Consider the following 14,205-nt stretch of genomic DNA (forward strand, 5'->3'; position numbering starts at 1 on the left):
TAACTAGGATCAAAATTAGCAGTACTGATGGCTAGAAACCACAAAAGACAGGCAGTGTGAGCCAACAGTACACAACAACCTTAAAAGGGTATAAGATTGAGAAAAAGACCAAGATGAAAGCAACATCAGATCGATGAGGTGAACAGAGAGGCATGATTTCATATTCTGGAGGTAAAGATTACCAAACAATCACAGAATCAGCACAGAAGAAGTGTCTTTCATTTACTAAAGCTTTCAAAACTTGAAATTTCTATTATCAGTGCAAATTAATTAATAGTACTGAGTGCCAGGTCGCACTAGCTATTCTAAAGTTAAGAATATTAATTATAATACAAACCTATACCTAAAGTAAATGCATCTTTTATATTACAGAAACCCATCTGATGGAACACAAATTACGTTTTGCATTCACTTACTTTTCCTATGGAGAAACCATAATATTATACACACAATCAAATGTCTTACTAATGTTAAATCCACTTACCTATCAACTATATAATCCAAATAAATGAAGACTATCTCAAATATACATGCATTTTCTAACTACAGCCACAATTTATAAGGTAATTCACATGTATTAGATGAGAATGGCTTTGTAATAGTGACAACAAGATGAAGAAATGGTGGTGTATATCCCGTCAGACTTGTAATCCTTGAGGCAATGTGGCTAGAACCAATTCTGTAATGACTGGGGAACGCGTATCACTTTGAAACCAGGAATGAACTGTATCCATTACTACCTACGATCCCTGTATTAATTAATGTTGTTATTCAAATCCTCCTTGATCTTCACATAAAACTCGAATATTGAACACTGTGGAACCATTTATTCTTGGGTTAAATTGTAGAATATGAAAATATAACCTGATTCTTGTATTTTACACTCAATTTTTTTCGATCTAATGCAGTTTTCAGTTTGGTTATTCTGTTCGAATACTAACCGAGCTTTGTTTTGTTTATTAACAATAAAAGTAACAAGTTTTCTGCTCTTTTGTAGCTTGAAATAAACAATGTCAATTTCCAGGGATGGGGACACGTTTGATCCCCCTTCCCGATGCCTAGGTATAGTGGAATGTTTGTTGCAAGGAATGCTGCACAGATTCATTAAGAACCTACACATCAACAGAACAACTAGTTGGTTTGATTATTACATTCCATACCAATACATACACCAAAATAATGAGATATATTTTAAAGGCTTTCAAAGGATTACTATTGTGTGCATCATTCTCCTTAACACAATTTTCCACAGGGTCTATTCAATAAAAATGTGTATTGCAAACTGGAGAGGGTGTGCAAACAGTTTCCAAAGAATATTTGCAACAATAAATTCATGTTTCTTGCTTTCGAAACAAATAATATCAGTCAACATGTGTATATTTTTAAAAAAAATACTTCTTGAGTATATCCTGCTTAAATTAACACATCTAAGTGCATACTTACAAAAATAAAACAAGATGCGATTTCAGTTTTCAAGTCTTGTGAAACACACTCATTCATAAATTTTAGTCGTTAGCACTTGGTTAATAAAGCAAAGCAAACTTTTGTTGACAGAATGGCCACAGTCAAAAGGAATAATAAATTGTAAACACTTCTGATATACATACAATAACACAACCTCACATAGCTAGTCACTCTACATTACTGTAATGATCTGGAAAGATGATTATGTTCAACCTGAGTACTCTGAACCAGGCAGTTGGTTGCTGCCCCGTTATCATGTGTAGTGTAACCAAGCAGTAAATGTTCATCAATGGATATGATGATTTACATATCTCTCACATTACCTTGATAATTAACAATTGTCTTACTAGTATGACTTTTCCTGAATGGATTTTCTAACTCATATGTAAATTATCTGAGACATGTTACTGACCATGGGTAGCGCACAGCTGAATGGCTGGCTATTTGCGTGAAAATAAGAAGCAGATGCCAGACAACACTGCCAAAGTGATGGACTATGTCATTAAGGCTCGACTGGATATTTGGCCAATGCCAGGGCAACTGTCTTGGAATTTTTTTTCTTTCGAAAAACCGCTATGATATTCGAAAATCTAAAAAAATACATATGCTTACAATTCCTTCTAGAGCACTCACATGAATCTTCAAGGGGTTTTCCGTTTGCTGTTACCCAGATATTCTCAATAGTTTCGTAGCTACGTAAGCCTATTGATAATATCTGGACAATATCGAAAGCAAACCAAACAAAGATTCATATGAACGCTTTACAAGGATTTGTAAGCATAAGCCATTCCATGTTAAAATGGACAAACAAGGTTAATTTTATTTTTATTCACAGTATCACTTATTAACATGAAATTAAAGTAAAAACTATGCAGAATTTGGAACTAATACAAACATTAGATTCATGGCTATTAAAACACGTATTGTTTCAAACCTATTAATTTTTATAACGGAAATAGGATTTTATGCGTGGTGTCTCCAATTAATTTAGTTTAATTATGATATATCATTGTACCATAAAAAAATTAAATTAACTCTAATTTCTTTCTAATTGTCTCATTGGTTGTTTCTATATCTTAAGCTCTGAAGTATCGTACTTCATTTCTGAAACAAACCTTACTTGAAGAATCTATTTATGATAAATTTCATAGCCCTTCCATTGTTCCATAATCCTAATATGCATGGTGTCACACCTGTCACAAAATTTGTCATACCCGTCACAGGCAAAATATATTTATAAAAAAGTACGTAGTAATACTTTTAGAAACTATACGAATTTAAATGTCATATAAATAATGCTTTGTGAAAATAAAATAAAATTGCTTCATTAAACCCATATACTTTGCAGTTTTCTGAAAGGCTGAGAATAGTCTTAAGTCAAGTCTCAGAAGTGTCACAATTACAAATAATGTATTTTCAGTAGCTGAAAATTGAGATGGGGGAGGTATATTCTGAAATCAAATAACTTTCATCAAGGAAAATGAAATTACATGAATTGATAAGAGTTACATATTTGAAGATTCTAAGAAAATAATTAATAAAATTAATGTAAATTTGTCTGAGCATCACACACGTCACAATGGAATCACCCATATGTAATTTTTCAGATTTTGAAATATCACAGCAGGTTTTGAAAAGGAGAGAAATATTCAAAAACAGCTTCCCTGTTGTCGGCCAAAGCCCAGCTGAGCCTTAAATAGAACTGTTGTCTGCAGCCAATGGAGTGGTCTTCCCATTAACTTTATGCTAATCCTCTAAAGTTTTGTTTAAATATATTCAAGCATGTGATGAACAAAATGCTAAAACTACCATAATTTATTTTCAACTCTATACTTTCGCTACCGAATTTTGATAGATGGTTGATAACAATTCCGTATTACACGTCTGATTACTGCACTTATGTATTTATAAATAATATAGAATGCAACAATATAACCAAAGTTATCAACTAAGCCCTATCACATCCACATATACATTTCCGGCAATGTACAAGGCTCAAAAAATGTAACCAGGAACTGTCTGTATATTTAAACACACACTTCCTTTCGTTACTTTACTAACAAGCCATCCATCAGATTAAGTTTGATGTGCACATGGATGAATAATAATCAACATTATGTTGTTACTTTACAAGGGATCCAGTGTGAAAATTAAATGCACCTCATCAAAAGTAATTCTCTACAATCAAAGGATAAATCTTTCTATTCATAAACGTTTGCTACATGGTATGTGTCAATACTTATTGTGACTTTCCTCCAATACTCATGCATACAGAAAGTCCCTTTTTAAGTTCATGCTATTAAATAAGTTTGTTTAAAACTCACATACTACGCAACTCACTCCCACCCCATGCAGACTACAATTTATTACTTTTTACCTAATTAAGCAAGCTAGATTATTTATTAATTTGGTTAATGTGTTAGTTCAGGCATACCTAAATCACCGCTACTCGAAGATTCGGTGAAGGAAGGCGTACCCTCAGTCCATGTCGGCGTGCTGCCTTCCACGGAGGCTGGCGGTGTCCACGTCATCGTTCGTATTGTCGAACTGAAACCAGATGTAGAACTACTTGACTCGACACTCAGTGACGATTTATTTTCAGGTTTGGATTCCAACCGAACATCTGATATGCTAAAAGAACATACAAACAAGTTACCAAAGGAGTGTGTTTAATGCTTCTTTTTATCTTTTGGAGTACATAGCAGTCTACTTTAAAGCTTCTATATATGAGAAATATACAGTTATTAATTATGTTTCGTTAAAATTTTTGGCAATTGTTCATGTCACCACAGTGTCAACTTCATGAACTGTGATTTCCACATAAAAATCATGTTCTCTGTATGTTCGATGTTTCAATGCCACACTTGAATCTTTTTGACCATATGCATTTTAAGTTCATTGAAACAATGTGCAGGCCTAACAATTATCACTGAGGTGAGAACAGGGTTCTTTTTCCATCAGTTCAGAAATGAAAATCATTAAAAAATCAACTTATATTGTTACATTTCGGTTTCTTTTTCTCTATCCTACTTACTTTCCTCTTTTATGTGACATACTCTTATGTCTACATAGAATGTACCGTGAGTAAGAAATATGTTTTGCTTTTGATTCTTGATTATGTCAGGTGAAAGACATGATAATTATAAAGACAGGGAATGATAAGAAAACCAAGATGAATATGCAAAGCTAGAAATATATTAGAGAAAGCAGAACGTGAATAAAAATGTTGTAAATATAAGTCAGAAGTGGATAAATTGACAGTCCCAAACTAAATTTTCACAAGTGGATTGGTTAATTATGCGATTCATGTAATTCGACTTATATTCCTTTTTTGTTTCAGTCTATCATTTCTTTCATGATATACAGGAACCTCTTTTTCATTCTTTCTTTTTCATGTATTTCAGTCATATTCATGTATTAGAAGAGAGTGTTTATTGAGGGAATAAAATACTACCTTATAGGTCTTTGGAAAGTACATGTTGCTCACTATTTGAAATCACACCAGCAGGTTCCTCCTTATTACAAGAAGTAATGGTTCACAAACCACTTGTCTCCATCATCAGACTAATGAACTAAATAATTCAAAGTAAGTCTTGAAGCTTTACTGGACGAATGATGAAAAGATTCTCTCGGGCTATCGACCAGGTGAGTTGTGGAAAAGATTCCAAGCTTTCGAGAGCAAACTTCACTTCTACCCTGAAGATGAGAGTGACGTTACCTCTCAAAAGCTTGGAATCTTTACCACAACTCACCTGGTCGATAGCCTGAGAGAATCTTTTCATAAATAATTCAAGTCAGCAATCAACTATCTTGAATCTGATAATACAAATGAAAAATATGTGAAACATCACCACTTTTGATAGAAGGTATGTGCTGTTGTGGTTTCAAATAGCTAATAAAATGTAAATATTACATGTCCTGCTATGTCTTAATTCCAGAAAATGTAGCAAACAGAGTTGAAAACACACCAATAGGGTCCAATGTAAGAGGGAACATGCTTTAACTAACTTCAAACCAGTTCTATCATTTAGTTGGTTGCATGTACTACAGGTCCAATTAATAAACTTTTCCTCTGCCAAATTTTACTTTGTATTAAGATGGAAACTAGCTAAAAAAAACCACACACTTGTCACTACTGTAAAGAGGGTACTAACTAACAACAAATTAAAAAAAGTGGGCATTTGCTACACAGACAAGAAAATAAACATACTACACAAGTTGCTGCTCAAAGGTGCACTCTAACTCTGGCAAGTACAGTTAATGCTCCCGGTAAGTTATAAAAGATTACCAGAAGGTTAATGGTTTTAAATGCGAGGATTCTAAAGAAAACTCCAAGATTAACTCTCAATAGTTCAAACACTACCTTTTCTTATACACTGATGATGCCACCTCACCATATTTAAAGATAGAGGACTGATGATATAACTGAGTTCTACGACTATAGAAAAAGAGAAAACAAGTATCACATTCAAGAGCTATATTTATATAATTGTCCTAATAACCACAACAAGTTATTTTTTGTCTCAACCATTCTTTACACATTCACCTGAAAACATACTATGTACTCCACATTTACCTGAAAATATACTATTATTCAAATGTAGATGGATGGTGCTCTGAAAATTATTTCGGGGAAAAAATAATACACTAACCATATCGATTCACTGTACACATTCACTAGTTCTTTGAGAACAAATTGCCTTTGACTTTTTCTTATAAAGTAAAACATTAATTATGAACTCTTCACGGGTCTATTTTTAAAGATCTTAACATAAGAAAATGAAAAGATGAGATAGGGTTCTCATATTTTGCTTTATTGGGAGCAGAGTATAATGTGAAGATAATGCAAAATCCAAGAATGTAAACACCAAGCTTCAGCATAGCAAGAACAAATTCTTATCATTTGCCAAGACTAAAGTTTACCACAAATTCCTGCATACCAAATAATTTCTGCTAGCTGTGGTCAAATGTTCCCAACAAAGTGGGGAAAAAAGTGATGTACTTACACCCAAATTATAATTCGAAATAATATTTAGCTATTTTGTTTTTAATGGGTATATCAGTGTATCTAAAATTATCAATAATATTATGGATGTGATATATTCATAAATAGAACATAATTTAGTGGAAATTTAACAATTTGGTGGTAATTTTTATGAATTTATATTCATTGGTCTTGTAAAGTAAATTTCTAAATATGCAGTTTCCTTTTCAAATAGAAAACACATTGCAATTATTCTCGTTATATGTTCTGGTAAATTAAGGAGATTAATTAACGAAATTTTGTATTTGATTGACATTGACTGGGATAAATTTCATGTGATTCCATTCATATTTTCTATTAAATTATGTTTATCAGAATTGGTTCCAAAAAAAATATCAGCGAGCATACCAGAACCAGTAAAATTTCTTCTCTGATCTATTACTAGCAGTTAAACAGCCTTAAATTAAAGGAACGCTAGTTACCTGACTGTTTCCACTCGATCATCTCTGTACGCTTCGCTTCTTCCTGATTTTGTCACTATCATATGAGCCACATGACTGGAACCAGATCCGATTCTGTGCTTAGGCGATGAAGCATCCAGGAAGTCACCCTTCATAGCATCCTCAAAGGCAGGTGGTGGGGTGGAGGATGATGGAGTGCCCATTAACCCTACAAGTAGGAAGGGAGAGGCTATTTAAGCTTAGAAATACATTTGTCTGCTGAAGTTTCAAACCTAACAACAACACTTTTACTCATACGTTGAAGAAAAAATAAGACTAAAAAGCAAAGATTATTTTAGTATCATCGAACACACGATGCAAGCACATACTGGGTAAGGTAAGTATACTAAAAGAATCATGGCTGTTTAAAAACTAACATAAAAAAGCTGACATTCTGCTTTTGGAATGACGCAAGGACAGTGATTTTTGGAATACAGTGTGTGTCACATAACACACAAACATGTGAATTTGGAGAAGTACGCAAACACCTACAAAACACAGGATGTTTATTGTATAAACAGAATATTTCCCCTACCATTCTGTGCCCACATGTGAAGTTCTTGGAAGATTTAAATAATTAACGTTTGAGCTTTGGTCCATACATTGCAAGCTTACTTCCCTCACTTTCATCAAAAGTTCCACTTAAAAACATTAAAAAGTGTCCTTGGATGGAAATGATAGCATTATGATATGTGAACGATGAGCTTAAGATATAACATTTAGGAATGTTTAGCAATGATTCAACTTTACTTCTTACGTGGGTAGGCAGATTAAAATTTAATAATTTTGCTGTTTTACACCATTTAACATTAAAAGAAACACACACACAGATGATAAATATAGAAAAATGCAAATACAATGCAAACGAAACTGCAACATGAAAACAAATCAGATGCAATGAATTCAAATAAAAATGCATATCACAAACATGGCTAAGGTTCACTTCTTGTATAAAAATGAACATAAAAAATTCACAATAGTTCAGAAATATACTTATTTTTTTGCTAATTGATTTCAGAAATACACTGCTAACATTCACACACACACACATATAAAAGCTATCTGTCATAGACCTAGTCAATTGAGTAACAATCTTTGAACAGTACATGGTTCTCAACTTTGTCACTTGCATTGTTGTTCCAAGTTTGCAGTTTAAAGAAAATGAACCTTGTAACAAAGGATTTGGAACAACACAAGTGATATTTTGAGAACCCACGCAATCACATTTGCATGATTCACAACAATTCACAGATTTGTCACTACAATTCACACATTTGTCACTCAATACACTAACCCCAAAAACAAGACAGCCTTTTCTGTGATGCAGTGAGTGAGTGAGTGAGTGAGTGAGTGAGTAAAAAAAAAAAAACTGTTCTTAACTAACATGGATTCTAAGTTTACTTTTATGAGAGCTGATGACAATACAAGGCAAAAGCTTTCAACATTAGTAATCAAATGTACATCAGAGCAATTTCTGCATTATCTTCATTCATATACTATTAGTCAAGTATATGTGACGTATATTGCCAAGTGGCAAACAAAAAGTGCATGTAAAAAATTTAAAAAGGCTGTACAATTAATTGTGTCATCTGTAGGTAACAGTAGACAATATAAGATGCGCAATTAATACAAGACCAAGACACTACAAAATGTTTATATGATGTTACAAAGAAGCCAACATGCTATCTGCTAAATGGACATTGAGAGTCAATCAGCTCATTCATTATAGTTAATGTCAGCTCGGAAGGTGGTTAGGAGAGATTATAGAGCATCTTGGTAGAATAATGAAACCACTTCTGTCGGGTCAATCCTTGGTTTTGTTTCTTTGTACTTCATTCATGTCCTTTGAGGAGGTCAAGGAAGCAAAACGTATGAGACTTCACCAAGAAAGATTTCTTTAACCTTGATATCGAAGGTTCCTAATAACAGGGACTAAAAGTTGACCCCGCAGAATACAATTACTGTGTTATATCTGCAAGGCAACTTGAGGTCACAACTACGTTACACTTTCTAAAAAAATACATTGTTGAAACTCCTATTCAATTTGCAGATATATTGTCATTTGTCACATTACTCTGACTTTGAAAATGCCTGTGGGGTGAAATGGATGAGGAACACGAAGTTTTACATGGGATTCAAAACAGGGTGGTGCAATATATTAAATAACGAACAATGTATTGAACTAGATTTCATTTAGCCCTGTATTGATTAAAATTCTTCATTAACACCCCTTCGTCATCGTTCTGTGAAAACAAATTTGAGATTTTTTCATTTCATGCAAGTAAAGAATAATGTTAATAACATAGAATATACAAATCACAATCAACTGGAAGCTTATTGAAATATATGAGGACATTATCTCAAGATAACTCTATTTTAAGTTTTTCATACTTCTACATTGAAACATGATACTCTAGGGATCTAGAAAGGCCTCAGAAGAAATGCATAGAAGATTAAATTCATTGACCTTACAGGAGAATATACTAACTTCAAAATTAACCTTCAGGATTACATAATGCATGTGTACTATAAAGTGAATAGATAGCCATATTCTTTACATCTTCCAGTACTGTGTGGAAACATATTTTATATATTCCCCAACAAACATTCACTATTTCTACGTACTCCAACTTAAATAGTTACTTCATTTTCACGCACTCATTCGCAAGGGTCATTCAAGGTTGACCAAGACTTTCGAGCGTAAAATATTAATGAATCAATGTAGCGCTCCATTACTTCGGCAGGACAGACCACGATTTCTTGTGAGTAACCACGATCCTTTGTGACACATTTGGCGCATGCGCAGTAGAGAAAACAAAGATGACAGCAAGTAGTGTATCTGTTGCTGTGGAACAGCGGTGTATAATTAAATTTCTCATGAAGGAGGTGAAACCTGCTGAAATTTGGTGTAGACTGCAAGCACAGTATGGTGAACAAACGCTGTCACAGGCAAGAGTGTACGAATGGTGTCAACAGTTCAGTGAAGGGTGGGAGTTGGCAAAGCACTGCCGTCTGTAGGCAAGATTTTGGGGCTCTCTTCTGGGACATGAAAGGTGTTATCCATGTGGATTTTGTGGAGAAGGATGCCACAATTAATGCCCAGTATTACTCAACACTGCTTCACAGTGCTATACGTGGGGCCATTCGGAAGAAAAGACCTGGAATGTTGTCGAAACATGTCATTCTTCTCCATGACAATGCCAGGCCCATTTGACTCAAACAACACTGGCCAACTTGCACTGGGAGGTTTTACCACACAGTCCTTACAGGGCCCACTTCCAGACAGATGAGGAACTCAAGAACGCTGTCCTGTAGTGGTTACGACACCAACCTACTACTTTCTACGCCAAAAGCATCACGGAACTTCCACAACGATGGCAACGGTGTCTGGATGCTCAGGGGGAATACTTTGAAAAACTGACATAGTTTGGTGCTTCTATGTATGTATATTTCCTGTCTAGAAATAAAAGTCTTGGTCAACCTTGAACGACCCTTGTAATTCAAAATAAATCAGAAATTACGAGGATTTTGCAATAAACCATTTTGTAAGTTAACTGGAAGTTGTTACTAAATGTGGATTTGAACCTGGAATCCTTGCATTTTATGCACCAAGCCAAATTCTGGTTTGACAAAAATTTCCAAGGCTCAAAAATTTTGAGAAGAGTGAGTGAGGGTGTGTGTTCCATTCAGGATGTACTGTAAATTTGCTACTGGATAGAAGAAATTAAGAATACAGGATGGGGCAAAATAATGTTACCACTTAAATGGTGTTTCGGTGGGGCAAAATAATGTTACCACTTATGTGGTGTTGCGGTGGGGGCAACGATGGATTGGTCGGTATGGTCCACTACCATTGATCACCAGATTGCGATTTCTGGTTATGGGGGATGGTAAAGGAGCGTGTTTACGCAACAAAACTGCGGGACATACAAGACCTTAAACAAAGAATTTCGACAGTGATACGCTCTATACCGCATGACATGTGTTCAAGGGTCATGGACTCAATGGTTGACAGAATGCTCAAATGCATTCACATTTCTGGTTCACTGGTTGAAGGGGTATATTAAATGTGTATGTTTCCCTTTCGGTGGTAACATTTTTTTGCAGTCTACCTGTACTGCAGTCTACTTCAATATATAGTTACCTGGAAAGCATCACAAAATCATTCAAATTGTGGTGGAGAAAAAAATCTTAATTGGTGGCTCACTTGATACAGTATTAGCACAGCACACTATGGTTCCTGGTTCAAACCCTTATAGAACCACATTTTCACAACTTTCCAATGAGTTACAGAAGTAAAATATTAATAAACTACGTAATAATTGGAGTTTGGGGTTTTACCACACAAATGCATTTCCACTATAGCAACTTAATATTCAACAATGGATATTTCAAAACTTAAAGAACTAGTTCTATAATATTTTCTAAAAATCCCTTAGTGTGCTCTGTACCTCTACTGCATTACAGGTGATTTTTAAGTGCTCAAAAGAACACAAAAACTCAACTATTTCATAAAATGCCATATTTTAAAATACTCGAGATCAAGCACAAAACAAATCTTCCTCCTCTCTTCAACAAAATTATATTCAAGAAAAAGTAACAATCATGTTAAGATCATTACGTAACTTCTGCGAATGCTCCTTTATAACTCAATTTCAACTCTAACATGAGAACAAGGCTTAAAAAAAATAAGACATGGATGGGAACAGATTAAATAGTATCTCTCCAAATTGAAAGATGTATTCACATTGTCATGTACCTTAACAGAAGCTTTAGATTCCAATACTTACAAATAAAATTGTGACATTGGGGGAAGTTTCTGAATGTATTGCCTCTCACTCTGATTTCAATGTTATATATTATAAGTATAAATACATATAAAGTAGCCAAGGTGACTGCCACGTGGGAGACATGGGTTTGATTCCCAGGATGGGTGATCTAAGATCGGAATTTTTCCAGCCGTGTCTCCGTACACAGCGGCTCTCAGCCCTCACCCAGCCTGGGGGGTAAAGGTGGCTCGAGTGTGGTGCTGCTCACATCACATCCAAAATGTCTGAGATCGGGAATATGTGAGGCTGTACCTCCACATCCCCTAAATGCACCTTCATTGCATAGTGCTACATATACAGGAAACTTTGCCTTTACAACAACCCTAATGTAATTGGTAATGTTCCAAATTACAAGATCATCCCATCAAATTTTTACAGTATTTGACAAAGTCAAATTTAAATTTCCCAGAGATCTGAAATATTGCAAATCAAGTGCTGACCTGCTTCTATGAATTATATACAATGGAATTCATACATGTCTTAAATATTTTATTCCCACTAAAAACTCATGTTTATTGATTGAAAGAACAATATGAAATTGTTGGCAATATAAATAAAGTACTGATATAAATAAGATTTGGAGATGCTGCTCTCTACAGATCCGATATAAAATTGCAAATGTTCCATCCATGAAGAACCCGAATGGTTCATTCACGTCTTTAATTAATGTAAGTACGCAGATAACTGTAGTGCTACCTTAGAAAAGCAGATATTTAGTTTACAAACCCAGAATATTGGGGGGGGGGGGCTAACTTTACATACATATCGTCAGCATCATAAGTGGAACAAACGACTAATGTTCAAACACTAACATTAATAAAAATGATCAAATTTTTAAACCAGCTGGATTGCACTGACAGTAAGAGAGGAACCAGGTGGACATAACTTCCTGATGTGTCGAGGGACTTTTTAAGTTAACTAATTTACCCAATGTGGCATCACTCCTTTCTCAAACCCTCAAGAAGAACCCAGATGTGTATGAAAATTTGGATTGTTTTTAAGGTATGTGTCTAGATATTAATCTTATTATTCTACTTACAATAACCGAAGTATAAGATGCATAAAAACGATAGAAGTGGCAGAACTTTGCACTGATTTACAGGGTGTTCATAGAAATATTAGATCAGTGAAGATAGCATTTTTTTTATACCAATATCCCTATATTGCAAATCAATTAAAAGAAGTATAGATTGGTTTACCCCATCCCTAATATATGTTACTGAACAGATTAATTGGTAACCTATCAATATGTTACTGGGCAGATTAATTGGTACCCTATCAGGGTTGGATGATAATTTTAGATCCACTATTTCCATATACAGCCTATAACTTGGTGCAAAATCTCGAAACTTTGATGTGTTTCATAATTGGGAAATGAGGCACGTGGTAATAGATAGATACAGAGAAACTAGTACTCACTTTTTCAGCAAAACTGTTTCTTTTTATATTTTTTATTTTAAAAAGTTTCGCAGAAAAAGCGAGTACTAGTTTCTCTACTTGTTTGATATTTTTATGAACACAAATAAGCATATACCCGTGTTTCATAAAGGAAAAGGGGTCTAATTGCTTGTCAAAACCTATTGTAGTTGCCTGGTTACATACATTAAGAGAAAAATCAGACATAAAACATTTGCAATTTCATATCTGTAATTTGTCGGTAATGGCAAAGATTTCGCGTGGGACCATCACCAATACATAAATAAAAAAGTATTAAAAAGCATCCACAAAAGTTACATTTTCTTAACATGTTATACATGCTGCAGAAATATGTCTCCAAAGATCTTTAAAGAACAAGCACTAACACTCAAAATTGATGTTCACTCAAGCATCAAATTTAGGGGAGAACGTTGCATGCAATTTATGATGCAAAAACTTTAGGGTTCGCATGCTGACACAAACAGAAGCATGCAAGTAAGTTACCGTCTAGACCAGAGCTTCCCAAAGAGTTGTTTGAGCATGTTGGAAGTATTTGGTGGAAATCTCAAAAGAAAATCTGGGGCAGCGTTTACAGCATTCAGTTATATAGGCTCCCTATACACTAGTAGTAAGTTATGTATGAAATCTTGAAATTCCTTAAAAGGAGTTTAGTTTAAAGAATGCAAAGAAGAGAGTGAGGAAGATATAAATGTGAAACTGTCTCCCTGGCAGTGATAGTTTTTATGATATCTATTATGTACATACTTCTACAGACTAACCACTTATTATCAGCAATAAACTAAGCTTGACATGTTTTCTTCATCCCATGTTTCAAACTTTTGCAGTTTCAATGTACAGAGTGTTAACAAAGAAGTACGTCAGATAATGTGTTTTCTTATTTTACATCTCTCTTCTGCTAGTTTAGCTAACAAGGATGATGAGGATGAAATGATGATTACATGAAATTGAAAGATCACTTACAAAAGTAACACCGGTGCCCTTCATATTTATT

At 34.4% G+C, this 14,205-nt stretch overlaps 1 protein-coding gene across 16 annotated transcripts in view; it reads right to left on the reverse strand.

Moving 5' to 3' along the window:
* The window catches only part of PIP5K59B (Phosphatidylinositol 4-phosphate 5-kinase 59B), a 170,951-nt gene that overhangs the window by 28,153 nt on the left and 128,593 nt on the right, over positions 1–14,205 (reverse strand). For 13 of the 16 annotated variants that reach the window (XR_014443894.1, XM_083142762.1, XM_083142755.1 and 10 more), the window contains 2 exons: positions 6,931–7,117; positions 3,899–4,095 (listed from right to left, as the gene is read on the reverse strand). Coding sequence is in view for 15 of the 16 variants with exons in the window: in XM_083142762.1 (XP_082998888.1) it covers positions 3,899–4,095; positions 6,931–7,117 (384 nt within the window). In the remaining variant the exon portion in view is untranslated. The remainder of the gene's footprint in view (positions 1–3,898; positions 4,096–6,930; positions 7,118–14,205) is intronic. The other 3 variants (XM_083142763.1, XM_083142760.1, XM_083142758.1) reach the window with 3 other exon arrangements.

The sequence above is a fragment of the Lepisma saccharinum genome, chromosome 21 (assembly GCF_977018435.1).
Source record: "Lepisma saccharinum chromosome 21, izLepSacc3.1, whole genome shotgun sequence".
Classification (NCBI taxonomy): domain Eukaryota; kingdom Metazoa; phylum Arthropoda; class Insecta; order Zygentoma; family Lepismatidae; genus Lepisma; species Lepisma saccharinum.